Genomic DNA, 14,861 nt, shown 5'->3' on the forward strand with positions numbered 1-14,861 from the left:
AAACTAACGTGGGCCCGCCACCCTCCTCACGTGCCTCCCACGTCCAAAAAACCCTAACTTAAACCCAAAAAAGATACCCGAATTCATTTCTCCCCAATGGCTCGCTTCCTGTTCAACGTCGCGCGAGCTCGAGCCCCCCTCAAAACCCTAACCCAAACCCTAAACCCAACTCGAACCTACATCTCCGAGATGCGGCGCTCCGCCTTAAGAGACAACCTCCTCCGCATCCTCCGAACCGAGATCTCCTACGCCGCCGCCGACCTCCCGTCCCCGCCGGCGACCTTCTCCTCCTTCTCCATCGACGCTCGCCCGGGCGAGAACTGGTTTCGCCTCACCCGATCTTACCGATCCGAAACGCTAAAGATCGACGCCACCACGGTCGACGGCGCTGCTCCCTCCACCAGATCTCCGTCCGCCGACGATTCTGCCTCCTCCGGCGACGGGAGATTGCACATAAGCGTCATCGTCGAGGTGTCGAAGGGCGAAGACTCCGATCTCGTGCTTCAGTTCGTGTGCTCGGCGTGGCCGGATGCGATGGACGTTGAGAAGGTCTTCACGGTGAGGAAAGGGGCGGCGAAGGCGGCGATGCCATTCATGGGGCCCGATTTTGGGTTAGGATGGTTAAGTCATTGGTTTGGTTTTGTGATTGGATTTAAGTTAGGGTTTTGAGTGTTTTGATTTGCTTGCAGGGAGCTGGATGAGGAGTTGCAGAGGGCAGTGAGGGATTATTTGGAGGAGAGGGGAGTGAACGATGAGCTCGCGGAGTTCTTGCATGGTTATGTGGAGGGAAAGGATCGAGGGGAGCTTGTTAGGTGGTTGAAGAATATTGAGGCTTGTGTCAAGAAATAGGTAATTGCATTCTTTTTTTTCCTCCTTAAATTGTAAATTTTTCCTTGTATGTTGATCTGATTGTGTGATAGTGGACATAATAGATTTTACGAATATGATAAGTGTTGATGCTAGGGAAAACTCACTAGATTGAGTTTGTAAGATTGGACTCGCCGAAGAGGGCCCCTTGATCAACTTAGATGACTTGAGAGGTTTCTAGCGATGAGATCTACTTGAGATTGCTGAGTGGGCTTATGATACACAGAAAAAATGTCAGACAGTCGATGATGAGCTGTTCACTAACGCCTCTCCGATGCCTAAGTTAGACTCTTGTAGAAAGATATCAAAATAGAAGGTATTTTACCAATGTTGTAAAAAGCGGCAAAAAGCGGGGATATTGCGGCACGAATAGCGGAAGCGGGGCATCAGCGCTACGCTTAAGGCATTAGCGGCGTGCTTAAGCGGTAAAAACCGTTTTGTGTTCGAATTACGCGTGTTAGCGGGTTTTAGCGGTTAATAGCGCTTAAAAGCGCTAATACCGCTATTAACTGCTTCAAGTTGTAAACGGGAATTGCCCCCGGACCCGACCCGAACCCGACTCGCGTACCCACTAAACTTAAAACCCTCAGTTTCCCGAACCCTTGTGCCCTAGCCGCCTCTCACGTACTTTTTCTCCTTTCTTTTTCTTCTGACTTTTTCTCCCGTCGAGCTCCAGTGACGACTGATCTCCAACTTCCAGCGACGTCCAACTGTCCAAGCTCCTCCTCCAACAGTCCAAGCTCCTCCTCCAAGCTTCTCCTCCGACTGACAACCTCCAGGGTTCCTCCGGTCAACATCTCACGAGTCACGACAACCTCCAATCTCCTCCAACGATCCAAGCTCCTCCGACTGACAACCTCTAGTAACGACAATCTCCACAGTTCCTCCAGTCAACATCTCACGACAACCTCCAAGCTCCTCCTCCGCCTCTCTCGACAACCTCCAACGACCGACGAGGCGACGACTTCCAGGCTCCCGCACCAACAACATCTCCGGTCAACACCTCCATCTCTGTTGGCAGCGGCTTTGTCTGCAACAGAGAAACAGGTAATCAACTCCCCTTAACTAATTATGATGCTATATTTTTTGAATTTCTTCATAGTTCATTCATATTTCATACAATAAGCTTATCAATTGTTATTTACTACCACTGATAATACAAAAAATTTACAAGTAATTAATTTATTTATGTGATAAATGGCTTGATTTTCATAATCAGCAGCTGCAATCAAAATTTTCTTTATTCTGTCACTGCATTAGGTCCAACTTCCAGAAAACTTGTATAATCAAAAAATAAAAATCAACATATGAAATTATTATAACTTATTCTTCACGGTGAGGAAAGGGGCGGCGAAGGCGGCGATGCCATTCATGGGGCCCGATTTTGGGTTAGGATGGTTAAGTCATTGGTTTGGTTTTGTGATTGGATTTAAGTTAGGGTTTTGAGTGTTTTGATTTGCTTGCAGGGAGCTGGATGAGGAGTTGCAGAGGGCAGTGAGGGATTATTTGGAGGAGAGGGGAGTGAACGATGAGCTCGCGGAGTTCTTGCATGGTTATGTGGAGGGAAAGGATCGAGGGGAGCTTGTTAGGTGGTTGAAGAATATTGAGGCTTGTGTCAAGAAATAGGTAATTGCATTCTTTTTTTTCCTCCTTAAATTGTAAATTTTTCCTTGTATGTTGATCTGATTGTGTGATAGTGGACATAATAGATTTTACGAATATGATAAGTGTTGATGCTAGGGAAAACTCACTAGATTGAGTTTGTAAGATTGGACTCGCCGAAGAGGGCCCCTTGATCAACTTAGATGACTTGAGAGGTTTCTAGCGATGAGATCTACTTGAGATTGCTGAGTGGGCTTATGATACACAGAAAAAATGTCAGACAGTCGATGATGAGCTGTTCACTAACGCCTCTCCGATGCCTAAGTTAGACTCTTGTAGAAAGATATCAAAATAGAAGGTATTTTACCAATGTTGTAAAAAGCGGCAAAAAGCGGGGATATTGCGGCACGAATAGCGGAAGCGGGGCATCAGCGCTACGCTTAAGGCATTAGCGGCGTGCTTAAGCGGTAAAAACCGTTTTGTGTTCGAATTACGCGTGTTAGCGGGTTTTAGCGGTTAATAGCGCTTAAAAGCGCTAATACCGCTATTAACTGCTTCAAGTTGTAAACGGGAATTGCCCCCGGACCCGACCCGAACCCGACTCGCGTACCCACTAAACTTAAAACCCTCAGTTTCCCGAACCCTTGTGCCCTAGCCGCCTCTCACGTACTTTTTCTCCTTTCTTTTTCTTCTGACTTTTTCTCCCGTCGAGCTCCAGTGACGACTGATCTCCAACTTCCAGCGACGTCCAACTGTCCAAGCTCCTCCTCCAACAGTCCAAGCTCCTCCTCCAAGCTTCTCCTCCGACTGACAACCTCCAGGGTTCCTCCGGTCAACATCTCACGAGTCACGACAACCTCCAATCTCCTCCAACGATCCAAGCTCCTCCGACTGACAACCTCTAGTAACGACAATCTCCACAGTTCCTCCAGTCAACATCTCACGACAACCTCCAAGCTCCTCCTCCGCCTCTCTCGACAACCTCCAACGACCGACGAGGCGACGACTTCCAGGCTCCCGCACCAACAACATCAAGACTTCTAGGCTCTCTCACGTTCCTCCGGTCAACACCTCCATCTCTGTTAGCAGCGGCTTTGTCTGCAACAGAGAAACAGGTAATCAACTCCCCTTAACTAATTATGATGCTATATTTTTTGAATTTCTTCATAGTTCATTCATATTTCATACAATAAGCTTATCAATTGTTATTTACTACCACTGATAATACAAAAAATTTACAAGTAATTAATTTATTTATGTGATAAATGGCTTGATTTTCATAATCAGCAGCTGCAATCAAAATTTTCTTTATTCTGTCACTGCATTAGGTCCAACTTCCAGAAAACTTGTATAATCAAAAAATAAAAATCAACATATGAAATTATTATAACTTATTGTATGAATGAAAAAATATAGCATGTTTATTTATTGTATGAAATGATTCAAATGAATGTAGAAATAATACAAGAAATAGGAATAATGTATGTTTAATCCAGTGATTAATTTCAGCCATTATATTGTACTTATATTGTTATTTGTTCATTCATATTTCAGACAAGAAATAGTACTTATATTGTTATTTGTTCTTATTCATTGAATAGGTATAATTTCAGCCATTACATGGACTTATCCTCAACAACTTCTAATCCATTAATGAGTTCTCAAAATCGAGAGTCGGGTAGCTCCCAGAGCCGATCAAATCTAGTTGTCGAGGCTCAAGCTTCGATTCAACACCCACATCCGCGTCCTTCAGATGATATTCGATGGGATTGGGCAATTTATCCAGAATAGGCTAAGAAGAATAAGATCAAGTGCACTCTGTGTGAACATGAAACCACTGGTGGTATTTCCTGCTAGAAAGAGCACTTAGTTGGTAGCCGGGGGAATACTAAACCATGCAAGAAAGCGACGCCTGACATTATTACGAGGGTAAAAGCAGCAATGGATGAAACTAAGGGAAGTAAGTCAGACAAGATAAGATTTGATATCGAGCGTAGGTAGGAGGTCGATATTTTTAGTTCCAGAATTGAGAATGCGGAAGAAATCACTAAGATTGAAAACAAGAGGCCTCGTGAATTTGAAGCTAACCATCGATATGCTACATTCTTGCCAGAGGAGCCTACATCATCTAGTATTATGAAGCAAACAATAGTTGATGCAGCTGAGTGTAAAAGAAGAAAGAAGTTGATTCACGAATGGGTCTCTCTTTAGACCTATGAAGCAGGAATTCCATTTCATACATTGACGCTCCCTTCTTTCAATAATATGTGTGAAACTATTGGCCAGTTTGGTCCAGGTTATGTGGGACCGACGATGTATCAGTTGAGGGAGCTTTTGTTAAAGAAGGCAGTATCTCGTTATTCAGTTGGTTTGGAGTCACATAAGAAGCTTTAGGAGACTACCGGCTGCACATTGATGATAAATTCGTGGACAGATCGAAAACATAGATGTGTTATGAACATGTGCATTCATTCTAGTGCTGGAGTTATCTTTTGCAACTCGATAGAGGAGTATGCAGAATCTCATACCGGAGATTTTATTTTGAAGTGGGTTGATCAGTGCATCCAGGAGATAGGGACAAACTATGTTTTACAAGTTGTCACTGATAATCACTAGGCAGACATAGCTGCAAAGAAGAAGCTAAAAACTAAGAGGCCGAGAATCTTTTGGACTTCTTGTGCGGCGCACACAACCAATCTCATGTTACAGAACATTGAAAAATTGATAAAATTTAAGAATACAATTGAGAAGGCAAGGGCTTTGACTGTTTTTATCTATTATCACACCAGGACTTTGGCATTTATACGTAAGTGCACGAGGAGGAAGGACATTGTCAGGTCTGGTACCACTAGATTTGCTACCTCATTCCTCACTAGGGAGTCTATTAGAGAAAAATGATGCACTGATGTGTACGTTTAATTCAGATGAGTTTACAAGTTTAAAATTTGTTAGGTTTACAAAGAAGAAAGCTCTTACAGCAAATGCTACGTTGATATCGAGAACCTTTTGGAGAGGTGTGAGGAGTTGCTTGAAAGTCTTCACGCATATTTTTAAAGTTCTTCGCATGGTCGATTCAGATACTTGTTCCTCAATGGAATTTATTATCGGAGAGCTTAAAATAGTAAAGAGGGAAATCACGGCTGTTTTGAAGACAGAGAAGGACTATATGCCTATCATATCCATTATATAGAGGCATGCTAAGAATAGGTTTGATAGTCCTCTTCACCTAGCTGTATGGTTCCTAAATCCTCTTTTCTATTATGCGGAGGATGATGTGGCTAAGAAGAGTGCAGAAGCTAAGCAAGCCGTTCTTGATTGTGCTGAGCTATTTTTTAGAAATGAAGTTATTATTGATGAGGCTGTTGTTGATACTATCTGCTCTATTGAGATGTTGAAATATAGAGACTGTGCTGCTTTCATCAATGGAAAGCCAAGTGCACAAAGAGTAGTGAAGAGAATTGCTGATGATCGTAATCTAGGTATTGACTTATATTTTGATATATGTTTGCTAGTTTTGAGATTGAATCAAAATATCAAATCAATCAATTAATTTGTTTTACTCTCTTGAATCAGCTCATTGGTGGGACACATTTGGTGGAGACATGCAATAACGTACTTGTTTATCCAAAAAACCGTTATTTGTCACATTTCTTCAACTTTCAAGTCTCTAGTATAAAAATGCTCAACAATAAAAAACATTGATTAATATCATCATTATATTAACTACTAAAAAGTTGACCTAAAAATTAAAATATTCAAGTACAGAATAAATGACTAAATGAGCAACACAAGATAATATCATGATATATAAATTAATAATAACAATCTAAAGATACTAGACAAGCAATAAAGATCAAACTCCAAACGCATGACATGTTCAAACTCCAAACTTAACACTCAAAAGTTTAAATCAAAGCAAAATAAAAGCTAGAAGTATCAGAAGTGAAGTGACTAAAGTCTGAATTTGAGCAATGACTCATCATCACTCATCATCCTCATCATCAGCAGCAGTGCCAAGTAGCAAAATCTCATGTCTCAAATCCTCGTCGTTATCATCATCGTCAAGTTGGATATCCTCCTCATCTGAGTCTGAGTCATCAATACTTTCCTCCTCTTCGTCCTCCGAATCTATCTCTTCGTGGGCTCTTGAACTAGAAGCCCTATTCATCCTCCTTGTGGCCCTCCTCGGCTGCAAGAACTCGTCTGCTCCAGCTGCTTCGGAGATAACTCCTAGTGGTATATCGGTCTCTGGATGATAATCCCCTTCCACTTCAGAGTTATATCCATCTACCACCCATGAAGAAGCGTGCCGACCGTCTTTAGCAAGTAGGATGTCCTTCTTCTTTCCATCCTTTCTTGGTGTATTCAACTTAGTTCTGATCCTCAAATTGAATTGCACATAGACTAGATCGTTTAATCTCTTGCTATCGAGCCTATTTCTTTTGTGTGGTTTTGCATTCAAACATAAAAATATCTTTACTTTCAAATTTATCATTTTTTATCATTTATTGTTCAATATCTTTTTTAAAGATGAACAATTGAATATGAAAATTAAAGCAAGGTGGCGAGTGATTACCCCTTCAAAACAACTTCAATTTCTTTCACATTCAGAGGAGCTACTTGTCAATCTCAATATCTGAAGAGCCATCATTTGCATGTAAGGCACGTCTCCACCAAATGTGTCCCACCAATGAGCTGATTCAAGAAGATAAAGCAAATTAATTGATTGATTTAATATTTTGATTCAATCTCAAAACTAACAAATATATATCAAAATATAAGTCAATACCTAGATTACGATCATTAGCAATTCTCTTCACTACTTTTTGTGCTCTTGGTTTTCCATTGATGAAAGCAGCACAGTCTCTATACTTCAACATCTCAGTGGAGCAGATAGTATCAATAACATCCTCATCAATAATATCTTCATTTCTAAAAAATAACTCAGGACAATTAAGAACTGCTTGCTTAGTTTCTGCACTCTTCTTAGCCACCTCATCCTCCGCATAATAGAAAAGAGGATTTAGGAACCATGCAGCTAGGTGAAGAGGACTATCAAGCATATTCTTAGTATGCTTCTCTATAATGGATATGATAGGCATATAATCCTTCTCTGTCTTCAAAGCAGCCGTGATTTCCCTTTTCACTATTTTAAGCTCTCCAATAATAAATCCCATTGAGGGACAAGTATCTGAATCGACTATGCGAAGAAATTTAAAAAGAGGCGTGAAGACCTTCAAGCAACTCCTCACACCTCTCCAGAAGGTTCTCGATATCACCGTAGCATTTGCTGTAAGAGCTTTCTTCTTTGCAGCCCTAACAAATTTTTAACTTGTAAACTCATCTGAATTAAACATATCCATCAGTGCATCCTTCTTCTCCAATAGACTCCCTAGTGTGAGTAATGAGGTAGCAAATCTAGTGGTGCTCGGCCTGACAATATCCTTCCTCCTCGTGCACTTACGCATAAGTGCCAAAGTCCTGGTGTAGTTATAGATAAAAACAGTCAAAGTCCTTGCCTTCTCAATTGTATTTTTAAATTTATCAAATTTTCAATGTTCTGCAACATGAGATTAGTTGTGTGCGCCACACAAGAAGTCCAAAAGATTCTCGGCCTCTCACTTTTTAGCTTCTCCTTTGCAGCCATGTTCGCCGAGTGATTATCAGTGACAACTTGTACAACATAGTTTGCCTCTATCTCCTGGATGCACTGATCAACCCACTTCAAAATAAAATATTCGGTATAAGATTCTGCATACTCCTCTATCGAGTTGTAAAAGATAACTTCAGCACTAGAACGAATGCACATGTTTATAACACATCTATGTTTTTGATTTGTCCACGAATTTGTCATCAATGTGCAGCCGGTAGTCTCCTAAAGCTTCTTATGTGACTCCAAACCAACTGAATAACGAGATACTGCCTTCTTCAACAAAGGCTCCCTAAACTGATACATTGTCGGTCCCACATAACTTGGACCAAACTGGCCAATAGCTTCACACATATTGTTGAAAGAAGGGAGCGTCAATGCATGAAATGAAATTCCTGCTTCATAGGTCTAAAGAGAGACTCATTCGTGAATCAACTCTTTTCTTCTTTTGCACTCAGCTACATCAACTGTTGTTTGCTTCTTAGTACCAGATGATGTAGGCTCCTCTGGTAAGAATGTAACATGTCGATGGATAGCTTCAAATTCACGAGGCCTCTTGTTTCCAATCTTAGTGATTTCTTCCGCATTCTCAATTTTGGAACTAGAAATATCGATCAACTGCCTACGCTCGATCTCAAATCTTATCTTGTCTGACTTACTTCCCTTAGTTTCAGCCATTGTTGCTTTTACCCTCGCAATAATGTTAGGCGTCACTTTCTTGCATGGTTTAGTATTCCCCCGGCTACCAGCTAAGTGCTCTTTCTCGCGGGAAATGCCACCAGTGGTTTCATGTCCACACAGAGTGCACTTGATCTTATTCTTCTTAGGCCATTCTGGAGAAATTGCCCAATCCCAACGAATATCATCTGAAGGATGCGGATGTGGGTGTTGAATCGAAGCTTGAGCATCGACAACTAGATTTGGTCGGCCCTGGGAAGAGCTACCCGACTCTCGATTTTTAGAACTCATCAATGGATTAGAAGCTGTAGAGGACAAGTCCATGTAATGACTGAAATTATACCTATTCAATGAATAAGAACAAATAACAATATAAGTACTATTTCTTGTCTGAAATATGAATGAACAAATAACAATATAAGTACAATATAATGTAACAATATAAGTACTATTTCTTGTCTGAAATATGAATGAACAAATAACAATATAAGTACAATATAATGTCTGAAATTAATCACTGGATTAAACATACCTTATTCCTATTTCTTGTATTATTTCTACATTCATTTCATACAATAAATAAACATGCTATATTTCTTCATTCATACAATAAGTTATAATAATTTCATATGTTGATTTTTATTTTTTGATTATACAAGTTTTCTGGAAGTTAGACCTCATGGAGTGACAGAATAAAGAAAATTTTGATTGCAGCTGCTGATTATGAAGATCAAGCCATTTATCACATAAATAAATTAATTAGTTGTAAATTTCTTATAGTATCAGTGACGGTAAATAACAATTGATAAGCTTGTTGTATGAAATATGAATGAACTATGAAGAAATTCAAGAAATATAGCATCATAATTAGTTAAGGGGAGTTGATTACCTGTTTCTCTGTTGTAGACAAAGCCGCTGCCAACAGAGATGGAGATGTTGACCGGAGGAACGTGAGAGAGCCTAGAAGTCTGGATGTTGTTGGTGCGGGAGCCTGGAAGTCGTTGGAGGTTGTCGTGAGAGGCGGAGGAGGAGCTTGGAGGTTGTCGTGAGATGTTGACCGGAGGAACTATAGAGGTTGTCGTTGCTGGAGGCTATGATGCACGAATACGGATACGGGATACGACAAAATCCAAAAAAATAGGATACGGGGATACGGTAAGGATTTAAAAAAAATTATTATATATAAAAAAATTTATAAAATTCAACTAACAATCTAAAATATGAATCTATCACAAAATGACAAGTTTGTAAACAAAAAATGTTTCAAGATGAAGTGGAAGCTGAGAGATTGAGAGAGAGGATTAGGGTTAGGGTTTTTTCTTATTTTCTTTTGTTTGAGTCAGCTGAGGATCGAATCGAACGGGAGATTTGAGAAATAAGGATGGGTTTTTTAATCGAACAGTTCGGGTTGGATTTTAACAACCAAACCCGCAACCCGAATGAATCGGCCTTCGGCGAATTCGAGTCGTGTCCGAGCCTAATTTGACCGTTGATCCGTGTCGGACACGGATTAACCTTGTCCGACAGGTGTCGTGCACGTGTCAGGACGAATCCGTGTCTGATTCGAGTCGGACATGGATTCGTGGCCTCCGGGGACGAATCCGTTTTTCAGAGGCTGGAGGTTGTCAATCGGAGGAGGAGCTTGGACCGTTGGAGGTGGAGCTTGGAGGTTGTCATGACTCGTGAGATGTTGATCGAAGGAACGCTGGAGGTTGTCAGTCGGAGGAGGAGCTTGGACAGTTGGACGTCGTTGGAAGTTGGAAGTCAGTCGTCGCTGGAGCTTGTTGGGAGAAAAAGTACGTGAGAGGCAGCTAGGGCACAAGGGTTCGGGAAACTGAGGGGTTTAAGTTTAGTGGGTAAAGTTTAGTGAGTACGTGAGTCGGGTTCGGGGGCAATTCCCGTTTACAACTTGAAGCGGTTAATAGCAGTATTAGCGCTTTTAACCGTTAAAACCCGCTAACACGTGCGATTCGAACACAAATCGGTTTTTATTGTTTAAGCACGCCGCTGATGCCTTAAGCGTAGCACTGATGTCCCGCTTCCGCTATTCGCGCCGTTATAGCCCCGCTTTTTGCCGCTTTTTACAACATTGCATATGTCACATATTTTTTTGGTAGATTTCACCAAACTTCCATAATTTTAGGTGGTTTGCATGAATCTTAATTTTGTAACATTTGTTTATTAGAGAAATATATGATAAACTTTCGAGTTAGCATGAAGAAACGACATATTACCATAAAACTATGCACGGATAATGAAATTTGTTTATGTTTTACAAAACTAGTATGAACTATTGAAATATAACCAGCACGCACTTGCACGTATTATGATGTTATTATTAAACAACCATAAACTTATCTAATAGTATATGTATGATATTTCCTGCCGATTTGATAATTTTTGGTAATTTTCTTTGGAAACAATAGTTTATGGTAATTTTGTAGAAAATCCCTAATAGTTGGTGGTGGTTTTGTGAAATTAATCATTTTTTGTCTTTTGAGTTTTTTACAATTAGATAATCTATGATCCAGTTTCATTTAACTATGCATAGATAGATGGTTATTCATATAAGGAGATGCAAATTTCAGTGGGTGTTTGTGAAATTGTTACATAAATACTTTTGTTCATGAACCCATGTGTTTATTTTGTGGTTTGGGTGTGGGCAGTGGGTTTCTGCCTATATAGATCTATCCTTGACTGTAATACTTGCGGAAGTTGAACTTGACTTCTACGTCAAGTCTATTTTGTTTGAACTGTACTGTTTCATGTCGGTTATAATGACTCAGTATCGCTGGTTGATATCACCGCTATTGTGTATGACCTGGTAATTTGTTGGTTATCATGAATAAAGGGGATGCTGATCAATTGGAAGCGCCGGGGCTCTAGGTTGTGAATGTTGAGGTCCTATGTTGTGTACAATTCGGTGAGGAACATACTTGGCACATATAGCGAGTTGTGGGTTCAATGGTTGGTAGAAGATATATACACATCAAGGAGTAATTAAATGGTTGATAGAAGATATATACACATCAAGGAGTAATTAATTTAACCTAACGTGATACCCTAAATTATGTTTATCTAATCAAAATAGTATAACTTAGATGTGAAAGCATTAAAGTTGAAGCACATCTTTTGTGAGCATGTTTTGAAGAAATAATTAAAAGTGGATTCAATGTAATAGAATATCACTTGTGTGATTAGAAGTAAAAATAAATAAATTGATGTGAACAGAACTATTATGGTTCATGCTATGTCAGATAAGTTGTCAGGTGACATGGTTCGCGCTATGTCAGATAAGTTGTCAGGTGACTTGCAAATTGTTATCCAGCTTGTGGTACCTAGTGCTCAAAATTAAAATGCAAAACGTAATGTAAACTAGCTTTAAAAGGTTGAAGGCCCTTTGTTCTTGGTGCACTAAGAGAGCCCTCATTTTGACTTTCCATAAACTAATGTTGTTTCTCCCGTCCAGCTTCTCTAATTTGTATTTTGTAGAAGACATCTTGAAGCCTACTAGGATAACACTATAGCTCTGATACCAGTTTGTTCCAGTGGGAGCTTCATAGATGTAGAAGATGTCTATACAAAGTGAATATTAATATAGTTGTGTAAACACAGTAGAGATAATGAACAGTACACAATGGTTTAACGTGGTTTAGTCAGTATGACCTACGTTCACAGACGAGAACAAATGAGAAATTCACTAATCACAAAAGAGAAGATTACAAAGGAGAATACTCTCTAATCTCACTCAGTCCCACCACACAAAGAAAGATCACTCACCACATCAACTCTCTTTCTCTTTTCTCTAACTTTCTTTTCTCTTTAATCTCTCTTTTTTCTCTATCCTGATCCTCCTTGAAGTATTCATCTTCACCAATTTATAATGCTCAAATTATTGTGTGAAAGGAGTAAGGTGTCTGGTGAAATAAGTGGGCTAGATGTGAGTAGATGGGTAGGTGTTTGAAAAACGAAAGATGAAATTTGACTTTGCAATTCAAAATCACTTTCAACAAACTTTGTATTTTGTAGAAGACATCTTGAAGCCTACTATGATAACATTGTAGCTTTGATGTCTGTTGAATCATGAAAGAACTAAACATATAGATATAAGGTATCACTTTATCAGAGAAATTAAAGTCATTAAGATTGAGAAAATTGGTACTACATATAATTCAACGGATATGATGGCAAAGTTAGTACCTTCGCGCAAGTTCAAGCATTGCCTCGAATTGTTTGAAATTCAACAAAGCAGATGTTAAGCCCGTAAAGGGCTTTTGGCTAGACAGCAAGAGCGAAGAGAAGATCTTTATATTGAAAGTCAATGTGGAGATTTGTTGAAAGTGACTTTGGATTGCAAAGTCAAAAATTTTATCTTTCGTTTTTTAAACGTTTACCGAACTACTCACATCTAACTCACTTATTCCACCAAACACATTGTCCCTTCACACAATAATTTGAGCATTATAAATTGATGAAGATGAATGCTTCAAAGAGCATCGGGACAAAGAAAAAAAAAGAGAGATTAGAGAGAAAAGAAAGTTAGAGAAAAGAGAAAGAGAGTTAACATGGTGAGTGATCTTTCTTTGTGTGATTCTCTGGTGGGGTTGAGTGAGATTAGAGAGTAATCTCCTTTGTAATCTTTTCTTTTTTGTGATTAGTAAATTTTTATGCTATTCTCGTCCGTGGACGTAGGTCATACTGACGGAAACATATTAAAAATTGTGTATTGCTCATCGTTTCCATTGTGTTTACATAGTACTGTGTTATTATTCACTTTGTATGGACATCTTCTTTGTCTGTAAAGCACTCGCTGCAACAGTTCTTTTTGCCAATGTTATAGGGACACTTCTAGCTTTATATATTTTTTGCTTGTCCGACATTTTGACACTTTCAAGGCATTTCAACAATACACCATCATCAACTTCGTATGAAGACGATATCATCTTTCTGCCTCAATGTTGATACTTCATCTGAACTATCTTCTAGTAAATGTTATCAAGTTTGGATTTGATTGGTCATATGTTGATTATGGAGTGCATGCACATATTCACATACACATCAATGATCAATAGCCATATCCTTGCATCAAATTTTCTGAACATTATTGTTCTCGCCGATGACCACTTCTGGCTGCAGGAGGACTTTGAGGCCCATATCCGATGTCTTATGCAATACTTATTTTAATCACTGATTATGAGCATGTTTTGCATACAGCTGCTTTTGTATTTTGTGCTTACTCATTTAAAGTTATCCAATTTACATAATTATCTTGAATTAGGAAAAACTCGAAACAAATTATAACTAAGTTTACTACAACCTATGTGCCGCGTTGAACTTCTTCCCCTTTATCCTCTAAAGGAAGAAAACCACTGAGTATATCATACTTCATATGTAGCTGAAAGATCAAGCTACTGTTGTATGGTTAAGTGATAAATAGCCTTTGTATCAGAACTGGTCACCCACATATCCGTATTGTCCACTTATATGTGTCGACTTTTGTTGGCTCTGGTTATTTTCAAGATTGTTTAAAATTATTTCTAAGCCACATCTGCTTCTGATTTTGTAGATTATAGATAATGATTTTCCAAATAATTTAAAATTCTTATTTGTTTCCCCGTCTGCACCCTTAGTCGATGTCAAAGTATTCTCGCCTCTTTGGAATAAATAATTTGTTGCAAGGGTTGATGTTTTTCCTTTCTTTAATATGTATTCAGGCGGAGGTGTTATCCCATCTGACCATTTACATTGGTCATGTATTTTTGTTAACAGGTTCAGTTTCTTATAATGATAACGTTATAAAGGTGGAAGTTGAATTTGGATGAAGCTACAGTGTATCCAGGAATTAGTGGATCTGTTCAAGGGCCCAAATTCATCCTTCGTTCCGATTCGTTAATCATTATTGAGCCGTTACGACAAAATTTGTTGACATTTAATGTATGTCAATTGTCCTACCAGCGAGGTTTTCGCATTCAACTTTGAGCAAGCTGGAGATGTTCAAACATCTATGCAGTGTCATAAAAGTTTATTGGCTCAGCCTTGTGTGATCTGAGAAGAATAAAAAAGG

The 14,861-nt window shown here is 39.4% G+C and overlaps 1 protein-coding gene across 1 annotated transcript; it reads left to right on the top strand.

The window, feature by feature from the left end:
- On the top strand, positions 100 to 14,852 carry LOC109820708 (uncharacterized protein At2g39795, mitochondrial-like). The gene is made up of 4 exons (XM_020386902.1): positions 100 to 563; positions 2,208 to 2,255; positions 2,334 to 2,493; positions 14,567 to 14,852. Exons 1-3 carry the CDS (start codon positions 190 to 192, stop codon positions 2,491 to 2,493), a joined length of 582 nt encoding a protein of 193 aa, XP_020242491.1. The 5' UTR covers positions 100 to 189; the 3' UTR covers positions 14,567 to 14,852.

Source organism: Asparagus officinalis, chromosome 8 (genome assembly GCF_001876935.1).
Source record: "Asparagus officinalis chromosome 8, Aspof.V1, whole genome shotgun sequence".
In the NCBI taxonomy this organism is placed as follows: domain Eukaryota; kingdom Viridiplantae; phylum Streptophyta; class Magnoliopsida; order Asparagales; family Asparagaceae; genus Asparagus; species Asparagus officinalis.